We start from the raw sequence: 10,649 nt of genomic DNA on the forward strand, positions 1-10,649 counted from the left end.
CACAAAAAGGCATAAAAATGCACAACAAATCAGATAATTCAAGTAAGAGTGACCATGTTTTTAATATCTTAAACATCTGTGCAACATTTTTCAAAATGTTACATCACTGCATGACCTGTAATGTTTCACAATATTTACAAAAAAAATGCTGCGTACATCAAACCATTAAAAAAAGTCCAAACAATCTCAAAATAATGGACTCTGACAAACTATCCCTAGCCCACATTAATGCAAATAAAGAAAAATAAACAAGAGCAATCAAGTGCACATCATACTTCACGCAGGTCTATTTTTTGTAAAGTATATATTAGTGAGAAAATATATACTTAATTACAAGTTGAAGAAACAAAATACTGACAACGAAAGGATGGGAGATTTAAAGAGCAGAAACAAACACTGGAAAAAATAAAACTCACACTCACACCTCACACAATCACAGGTGGAAGGAGACGGGAGGGTAAAATAGACCGCACGGACCACCTCAAATACAAAAAATGCTTTGAACTCTTGACCACAAATTACAAGAAACCGATAACAGATCCGTAACACATGGGGTTCCGGTCACAAGTGCAGGAACATGCATGTCATTGCACAAAAACCAAAAAAGAAAACATAATTTGTTTTGTTTTTTTAAAAAAAAAAAAAAAAAAAAAAAGAGGTGGAGAGAAGGGGGAGACGAGGCAGAATGAACTTTACCGAAACAGCTCACATGTTCTCCACAGCGAACGTCACATTTTGGAAAACGGCCGGAGGACATCTCCTCCGAAGGTTTACAGTAAGACAAAATAACAAAACCTCGACTCTCAAAAGGGTGCACGCTGAAAATAACGGGGACGTGTTTTTAAACACATTCTTCACAGGTATTGCTTATGTTGTTGCCGCTGTGAAGGTAACAACAATGCCTTGTGTTCGTGTTTGATACTGACATTTTTAACAGTAAACAAAAGAGAAAAACAAAGAAAAAAAATTACCTTTAAAAAAAACAAAAAACAAACGTCCTCAGTTTTTTTCAGTGTGCACAAAAACACCATAAGGTAGAGAGACATCTCATTGGAAAATACAGTACAACTTGACTTAAAAATGCAGGAATTAGATTTAACTTAAAGGCTCCATTTGTTATGGATATGTAGTCATAGTAGTGTTTTCATTTGGAAAGCACAGAAATGGATGTTTCAAAGGGCAACTATATATATATATTTTTTTTTTCAGTTTTTGTTGCACAAAATTTCACCCTTGATGTCAGGTAAAATAACTAATTTGTTTAAAAGGTCTTTTTAGTTCTTGCTGCAAAATATTGGCCTCTAATATCTGTAAATCTACCAAAGATGCAGATATTTGGCCGATACCAGTGTCAGTATGGATATTTGGCCAATAATGGTGCACCTCTTGTTTTAGAGGCTGACAAAGGGGAATCTGTTCTTTCAGTAGTGTATTATTTGGTTTTAACTTTTTATTTGTTAGAGTTCTTGCGTATAAAGTTCAAGTAACAGTATTTTAGTTCAAACTTTGAGGCTAATTGGGTTAACGGTTGTGGCTGGTGTGTAAAAATAAAGCTACACATCAATTTCTACTTCATTGCTCTCAGGTTAGAGCATCAGAAAAGATGACTATTAAGAAAAAAAGAAAGAAAGAAAAGAAAAACAGGCAACACAGAAGAGTCCAAACAATGAGAGATGCAGTGTTTCGCAGTGTTGATCTTTGCCATCGATTGGTAATATTGCACTTGGTTATTCCGTAGAGATTCCCGGTGGTTTTGATCCGTTTCCAATACTGTCAGACCGATCGAGTGATGATTCTTCTTCTCAGCTTCCAACGCTGATAACTTGTAGTGTTCAAACTGCATTTATTACCAACATCAGATGTGCATATTCATAAATAAGATGCTCTTTTTCTCTACCATGACACAATCTGTAACAAGTAAAAACATGAAGACTAGAAAACCTCACTGTAATTAAAAAGACTTATCTGTAACGTTCACTTCTTAAATAAGACAGAATATGACCTTTTTGTTTGTAATGGACTCTGAATACATGATCAATTCACTTGTTAAAAAAGGAAAGAAAACATACATATACACATATAAGGCTTGAGTTCTCAACTCTTGGTAGTATTATTGCCATCTAGCATATTTGTAAAGCTTAAAATAAATATGGAGTACTGTACATAAATAATTTACATCAATATGAAAAACAAACAACAAGGCCCCTAAAATGGAAAACCAAAATAAAATAAAAGCGCTTTCACTGCTCTGGAAAGCCCAGTTAGTGTTGCTTCAGATGCCTCGGAGGTCAGTTACTCTACTGAAAGCTGTGGGTAAAAACACGTGGAGAACAAAAATAGAAACAGTCACTGTACAAACAAGCACGAGAATATGATCGCGACAATCAATGACATGATCGTTCGATGCAGCCTGTGATTCTTGTTGCTGAAGGAAAAATCCACCCATGTTAATAACTGGCCAAAGTTTGTGATTACAACACAAAGCAAACTGAAATTGTCTGCATTTTCAGATGTAGTGGTTTATGGTTTTTTGACTTCCAACAATGAGAGTTAAAGCTTTCAAATCTAAGAGCAGGGCTTATTTTACTCATCATACTGAAAATGGACCAGGATGAGTCTCTAAACATCTCACAGTGTGTTTATATGCATGTAGCAATGGACTTTTATGGTTTCAGTAATCAGGGAGCAAAAGATTTCTCCTGAAAAAAGCCATTTTACATGTAAGCACTCGAATGACATGAAGTTAACCCTATGCCAACAGAGCATCCAGCTATGCCATCTGCAGATTTAAAATAATGTCAACCAAAACCTCATAAAAGAGGACATAGAAGAAAAAGTCTTAATTAGACCACTGACACATATTTCCCAATTAGTAGGTGCTAGTGCCCAATCTAGAACCAGCTCTATGCATTTCCAACACAAAATACTGGTCCCAAACCTGGAGCGGCAGATGTCTGGGACTACATGAAATGCACAGTGATTTCAAACAGACAGCACACAGATTCTTTCCATTATGATTGTAGTTCCAGAGAACTTTCCCCAACCCTTGTTCAACCCCTAGTATCTACTACCTCTTGTTTTACAGTGTATTACAGATGCATGCCCCTCAAAAAACAACTTGTATAGATCCCAAAAACATTGGCATTAGCAAGGCATTAGCATGCCCCCCCCCCAACAGAAAACAAACACTAAAACAAAATGCCGGTCTCAAAGTTGGACCCACTGGTGGGAGAAGCTACTGTAAGAAGTTACTTAACCTTGTACAACCTAATACTGTATTACATTTGTTTTAAAACTGTCAAAATGCAGGCTGGTCCTCAAGACACAACAAGGCAGAACTGGCTGCGCTACATCCATCAAGCTGACACCAAATCTGACGCCTATTCCATAGATTTTTACAAAATAAAGACTGCCACTCCCAACAGCACTGCAAAATTGCCAGTCACAAAGCTGGAACCACTGACATCAGAGATTATGGGCTGGGCTACTACTGGAAATTGTGTTCACTGATATTACCCCAAGCTACTGTGTCACTGTGTAATGCAACCCTATGTGGGGTTCTCAAAGCTGTTTAAAGGTAAGCTAAAGGCATCTAAGACAGGACAAGATAGCTCAGGGTCATATTATCTGGTGCCAAATCTATAAATGCTAACCAAAGACCAACAGTCCAAAGGCAACCAAAATGGCCAACCCCAATGTTGGAACTGCTCATGCTATTAAATTTGGGATGGGCTACCTAAGAAATACAGACATTTCACTCATGCACCCCTTGAAATTCTGTTCAAAATTAATCTCCTGCCACTGAAATAACCCCAACTCACTTGCTACCCAACGCTACGCAGCCTCAAAACTGGTTCCTCATTCCGGTATTCTGTGCCGCAGCTCAGAAACCACAAAAAACCTCAGCCCCAAACCACTGAAATCATTAAATCAGGGATGTTTTTCAGAGATGCACCAAGACCACCAATATCCATCAATTTCAGTAGCCTAAAATGGGCTCAAACTTGTTTTGCAATGTACACTTGTTCCAGTTAAAAACTCTGCACAGCCAGCAGATGTAAAGTCAGCAGAGTTAACTACAGTGTATGTAAGCACGCTGGCAGAAAGAGCTCAACTTCTGAAGTCCAACATTAATTAATAGCATTTAATTTACAACAACATAAAAAAAGTCTTGCCGTTTCAGAAGCTGGACAACACATGTTTAGGACTTTTTTCCCATCATTTTTACTTCAAACGAATGAACCTCTTCTAAAAACAATCATTGTGGAGGTTTTGGAAAATTAAGTGTCTGTGAGTGGATTTTTCCTTCTGAAAACACTCAAAAAAAGTTTTTGTTCATAAATTACAACACCTGAAAAACCCAGAACCAGACCAAGTAACACGACTTTCCTGTCAACGTGGTGACTGGTGGAGCCGGCTGGGGTCTCGGTGGGAGGGATACAGACTGTGGGTAGACAGGGATACAGGGTGTGGGTGTGTGGGAGGGTAGGGATACAGGGTGTGGGTGAGGTGGGACACTGAACACTTTCTGCTGGTAAAGTTCATTCTGTGTTTTTTGAACTGTTTTTTCTCCCCATTACAAATGAACACTTAGCTGGAGTGACTACTGTTATGGTGAGCTCATGTCAGTTTCATCGCTGTTCCCTTACAAAAATAAAACAACAAAGAAAAGAAAAAGAAAGAAAAAAGAAAACAGCACATCTTACAGTTCATCATATAAAAGCTTTAGGCTGTATTCTTATTTATCCTATGCATGCGGCCATATGCGACCGCATTTCTGAATAGAAACCAAGACATTGGTACACTTCTGCTTTGTTTTGTACAATAAAAGATAAAATGTGCATTAGGTACGGTTGTACATGACATTGTACAATATTTACATACAATTCTTAATAGCATGAAATTTCAGGATTATCTATATACATATTGAAAATGTATCAGAAATATTTGGACTGTCTATTTTTCTTAAATATGTAAGGTAATGCTTGTAGCTTTTTTTGTTTATTTTACTATCTTATACTAGAAAAAAATAGTTAATTCAGTGAGCTGTAGACAAATTGCAACAGTTTTTAATGTTTTTCTGTATTCATGTTTTTTCCTACAGTCTATAAACTGTAGTGGTGATTGGAATTTCCAGCACCTTCTGTGGTCAGTCATTAAGTCAAGTTGATATCATGGAACAACGATGTACCACTGAAAGTCCACGTGTAGCACCTGTTAGAGAGCTCAGATCGCATCAAGGCTGAACGGACAAAGTCTCCGAAAGGCTCTGAGGACGTTCTTGGGCCAACACATTCAATGTTATCTGGATATCTTCCTCCTCTTCGGCTTGGGGAGCTTCACCTGACGATCCCTCGACGGGATCTGATGGCACACACACAGGAAACGGTGTGGTGGTGAATGCGGGGGAAACAGCAGTGCATGAGAAGAGAGGAAAAGCGCAAATACTCACTGTGCCCGACATCTTGTCTAGCTCGCTCATGGCCTCGTGGATAGCAGCTTCCAAGTGATTATTCAGTTTCCCCGGTCTGTCAGACAATATTTATATTATTTACTTTTAGGCAGAAGAAAACTTTACAATTATAAACTACAACAAAAAGGTAGCTTAAAAAATAATTATTACACTTGAATCCATCTACAGGATGAGGAAACTGACCGGAGAAGCAGCTGGTTCAACTCCATGTGACAAACGTGTTTATTTATGCTTCTAATGAACTTCTCATAGCTCTTTAACTGAAAATGTCCCACTGTTGTAATACAGGAGTGAGACCTGCTATGATATATGGTTTGGAGATGGTGCCAAGCGGTTCATGGATGTAGTGAAGGAGGACATTCAGAGGAGTGGCATCAGAGGAGGAAGCTAGCGTTAGGGTGAGATAGAGGCAGATGATTCCCTGATGGGAGCAGCCAAAAGAATAAGCAGTGCAGGAAAGATAATTTAGAAGTTACAGGGAAGTATATGATTTTATATACTATTTGATCTTTTTGTAATTTTACACTCTTCTAATATTTTGACACAAGTTTATAGTATACACTGTGATGACTTCCATCATTATTTGTTGTTCGGAGGATTACAGAACCTCCAATGTGTCCATATTTAGGTGTTAAAATGATACGAGTGTGCTGCAACACATAGGTCACTTAAACATACCTTTAAAGCTTTAATTTTGGATTATTGAAATAAAAAACTAGAACAGTTTTTAATATCTACCCTGGAAAAAAGAAGCTGTACATGTGTAATTTGTGGAAACAGAGCCACTGAATAAAGTATTCCGACTCTACCTCTGTCATTTTAGTTCAGTCACTTCAGGGTTAATGGTCTATTTTTGCCCCAAAGCGTTTAAAGTTTTATTGTTTCACTTAAACGTTTGCCTCTCCTTTGCTGCAGGACACCATCTTTAACCACTAGGTGTCAATGCCACTTTGGATAAAGATCATCAGAGGAAGCACGAAAAGGCCTCGCTCAGCTCAAACTACAGCAAAGGTGGGTTTATATTATTAATGAAGCACCAGTGTGCTGGGTGAGGTTACTTACTTCAGGCCTCTTTTGGCGGCGCGGTCGAATGCCTCCAAGTCATGAGTTAGTGTTTTCAGCTTCTCTGGCTCTACCTGCACAAAGAAAAGTGGAATCAATTTGAGCACATTCAGCACCAGACTGAAAATTTCCCACCAAGCACCAGGAACTGATGCTCAATTTGAACTCCGGTTTATCACTTCGGCGTGTCTAGCGGATAATTTGGCAGTCACCGTTTGTCGGACATGCTCTGTTCTGCACTTCTGATTTGGCAGGTAAAGCCGTGGATGTGTTTTTGGAGTAATTTGAAGTCCATCTGCCTCGATGGCCGCTGGACAGAAATTTAAAAAGCTCTATTTCCTTCTGACTTTTCAAAGCTGCAATATTTGAAAGTTACAGTCAAATACGAGTTATTCTCGACCTTTTGGCAAGCAACTCCCTTTAACTGGAAGATAATTCATTGTAATCCAAGACTCGCTGAAACTTTTAATACTGGGATTGCTGCTCATAGCCTCCTCAGGCTGAGGCACTGGCCCCTCACCTTGGCCTGCTCCCGCAGCTGCATGGCAGCGCTGTGCACTTGCTCATCCCCGGCCAGCTTTGCAGGCCATGGCGGGAAGCCCTTCAGCTGGCCCCAGACCAGCTCTCCCATGTTGAAGGTCCTGGACCGGTAGTGGAGCAGCTCCGACGAGGGCGAGTCTGGCTGCCGGAGGTCCTCCTCACTGCTCAGGCTCTTCGTGTCCGAAGGGCTGGGCGCCATTCCATTGAAGTGGCCGTTGTAGTGGCTGTAGTCTTTGGCTGTAGCCAGAGGGCCCTCCAGACTCGTGGAGGAGCTGGGTGACTGGTCGTCATCCTGCCGCGGAGGGCCCAGGACTTCTCCGTAGCCCCGGGTGTTGAAGTGGGGCGTGGCGCCGTTGAGATGGGCGCAACGTTCCACCGTCTGCTCCAGACGTTCCTTGTAGTTAGCTGGTGCCCGACCACAGTTGTTGAACCGGAAGCTATCATCAAGGTAGGCCTTATCGTGGGCCATCACCAGGCCGTGGTCGTTGGACCCATCGGTGGGGCAGGGTGGCGCAGGGGCCAGACTGGCAGGTCTCTCCATGCAGGGACTACTCCTTACTTGGGTCGAGCACTCCAGGAACTCCTCACCACCCCAGGCGTTGTTGTTGTTGTTCTGACTGTCGAAGCCTCCCCCATGATGAGTCTCCCCGTCCCACTGCCCCCTGGGAGTCCCGCGTCCAGGAGAACGGAAGTAATCATTGGCTTCAGGGCCATCCGGAGTGCTCTTCCCTGGATCCATGTTCTTCTGACCCCGCCCAGGCCTCACCTGCCGCACTCTGGCTTGCTGGGGTATGGTTTCCCCTTCCTGGTGCCCATGCAGGACTGCGCTGACTGCCTGGGGGAGGTTGACGGGTTCCCTTATGGAGGCAGTGAAGGCACTCATGGCACTGAGGGCGGGCACCGGACTCGCCTGCGTTGTCCCGCTCACTGTCGTGGTGATGGTTACATGCACGCCTTTGCTGGCTGCGTCCACAACAGCTCTGTAGATGGCGTCCACCGATTCTGGCCCTCCGCCGGGGGCTCTGTCAGAGCTAGGCGTACCCGCTGGAAGTCCCTCACCTTGGGGCTGCTGCTCCTCCCCAAATTGTGGGTGTGGCAGCATCCCCTGCTGTGGATACAGAGAGGGGCCATTGTGATTAGAAATGTCATCTAAAACATCTGAAATACTACACAGATCAAAACATGACTCATTGCTCCACCTGGTAGTTCTGGTAGAGGCAGGCCATGGAGCCGGAGTTGGCGTTGTTGCTGTCAGCGTAGGGCGGGTTGTCGGAGAAGTGCTGCTGCCCCTGGTAGGCAGGATGAGATACCACTGCTTGCTGCATGCCCTGATGGACCTGCTGCGGGTACATCTGACCTCCACCGGCGTTGACATGTGGCTGTAGAGCGCCCATTCCACATCCAAGTGACGAGGGGTTTCCTGCAAAACAACAGGGAGAGGCCGGTGAGCTCGAACCATCAGACGTGGTGTGTATTTTAATACAGACAGCACTGATACTTCACAACTAAGGAACTAAGCAAAATTTTATATTTTTGGTAAAACATATGATAAAGCACGCTGAAGTGTAATTCTAGTTACATTTTTTAAAACAATCCACAATATTCACTGCATTCATCAACAAGAATGGATGGCCTACATCAAGGATGTCAAACAAAGGACCTGTGGCCCCCAGCCAGACTACCAAAGGGTCCAGTGTTTGGAGCCTTCACTGTATTTCGTAGAGGTGGGAATCACCAAATTTTTAACATTTTTCTGTAACTGCAAATCAGTACCTGTTTTAACCAATAAGATAACACCATCGTCAAATGGCCATCTATTTCTTGTGGACATAAGGAGATTGCTTTCCTATTTTTTTTCTCATTTTTCAGTTAAGTTAACTTAATATAAGTTTGTAGGATTTATTGTCATTTCACATGGTATTTACAGAAATCCACAGCTGAAATGTTGTTCCTCACCAGCCTCTACAGTGCAATAATCAATAACAAATTATTAATAAATTAATAATAATTTTGCATTCAAACTCTGCAAGAACTTTTCATTTCTTATACCTGATACCTTTTTTTGTAAGTGCTGATCTAAAACCTGAATTTAATAAGCAGACAGCCGCAGACTGGCACTCATTCCTCTTATAATTCTTTAAACTCAAATAAAAGAGCACGTGCTAAGGTGCACTGTAGTGCAGTGTTGACTGTCTCTAATTTGCAGATAGCGCAACATGCTGCTTGAAAATCATCAGGTGACTGCATGCTGCTCTCACCTTTACTTGCTCTCACTGTGTGCCCACCTCCTCACACATGCACACAAACTCAATTGCAGAGGGGAGCTGATAAGTGAAATCCTACTGACGTCAGTGTCAACACATTTCGTTACCGTAATAGTGTAACAAAAGCTTTTCCAATGAGCACCGGACAAGTGACAACATCGCAGCTGTCAGAGTTTTTCAGCAATACCGTCTCACCTGACCACACAGAAAAGCGGACCCTCTGCTACACCTGAGCACTCTAGGAAGCCAAACCACCTTATACTGAATCCAGCTCTGAGTCGGGATTGGACTAGATGAGTACATCCCTACTTTAGAACCCATCCATCCATTTTCTTAAACGCTTATACAGCTTTTATACAGCAGGGAGCTGGAAACTATCCTGGCCAACACAGGGAACAAACATTCACACCCTTGGGCAATTTAGGTTCACCTGCTAATCCTAGTTTTCAGGTAAGATGCCAACTTGCCTGCAAACACTCGCCAACTACTCACTGAGTGGTGAGATCACAAACAGGAAACAGAGAATATTAAATAAAAGGTATATCTAGGGCTAAAATTGGTGAAAGCAACTCAGCTAGCAAACAAAGATAATTTGCCATTAGTGCTCCCAATTAGTGGACCAGTCTGCCCAATCAAACCAGAATACAAACTTCTCATTTAAATGGCATCATATTATGTTATTTTATCAAAAGGCTTAAAGTAGTGTGTTTTAAATCCTGTCTAATATTTTGTTATTCTGCCTTGTCTTCAATTGTATTTCTGGAACGTCACCATAATACTTTTTTAACTTCATTCAGTGACGCACTCTGTAACTCTGTTAACAACAGTGCCGTATAAATAAAAATCATAAATGTAATTACAAATCTCAGCAGCTGTAGCATTTTTTTTTTTTTTAAATCTCTTGTGCCCTTGTGTTCATCTGTGTAATAAACCTCTCAGTTCGGTGGATTTTAAACCTAGAAAACGAGTTGCTTAGAAAGTGTCCCCCGACCGTGGTTTCTACAATTAAAGAAAAAAAGTTCCACATTAGCAATCTGTTGCTCCCAAAGCTAACAGATGGACCCGCTGCCAGATGCACGGTACAGCCAGACTTGTTAGCAAAGCATCGAAGGACAGAACATGAAGAAAATACATGGAGGCCACAGATGTATCAATGAATGAAGAGAAAGCCCAGCAGCAATGTTATGCAGACAAAGCCGGAGCGCATACAGGATCTCAGCAGCCTGACGTGTGTGTGTGTGTGTGTGTGTGTGTGTGTGTGTGTGTGTGTGTGTGTGTGTGTGTGTGTGTGAGAGAGCAGCGACTGGAGC

At 41.8% G+C, this 10,649-nt stretch overlaps 1 protein-coding gene across 2 annotated transcripts in view; it reads right to left on the reverse strand.

Annotated features, from left to right (window-relative positions):
• Positions 1 to 37: 37 nt before the first annotated feature.
• Positions 38 to 10,649, reverse strand: part of mbd5 (methyl-CpG binding domain protein 5) — a 46,497-nt gene continuing 35,885 nt past the window's right edge. For both annotated transcript variants that reach the window (XM_084920993.1, XM_084920994.1), the window contains exons 6-10: positions 8,275 to 8,495; positions 7,056 to 8,183; positions 6,536 to 6,609; positions 5,453 to 5,528; positions 38 to 5,364 (exon numbers count right to left, since the gene is read on the reverse strand). In XM_084920993.1, coding sequence (XP_084777119.1) covers positions 5,302 to 5,364; positions 5,453 to 5,528; positions 6,536 to 6,609; positions 7,056 to 8,183; positions 8,275 to 8,495 — 1,562 coding nt within the window. In that variant the 3' untranslated portion in view covers positions 38 to 5,301. The remainder of the gene's footprint in view (positions 5,365 to 5,452; positions 5,529 to 6,535; positions 6,610 to 7,055; positions 8,184 to 8,274; positions 8,496 to 10,649) is intronic.

The sequence above is a fragment of the Perissodus microlepis genome, chromosome 23 (genome assembly GCF_051167445.1).
Source record: "Perissodus microlepis isolate ML-2025 ecotype Zambia chromosome 23, ASM5116744v1, whole genome shotgun sequence".
Lineage (NCBI taxonomy): Eukaryota > Metazoa > Chordata > Actinopteri > Cichliformes > Cichlidae > Perissodus > Perissodus microlepis.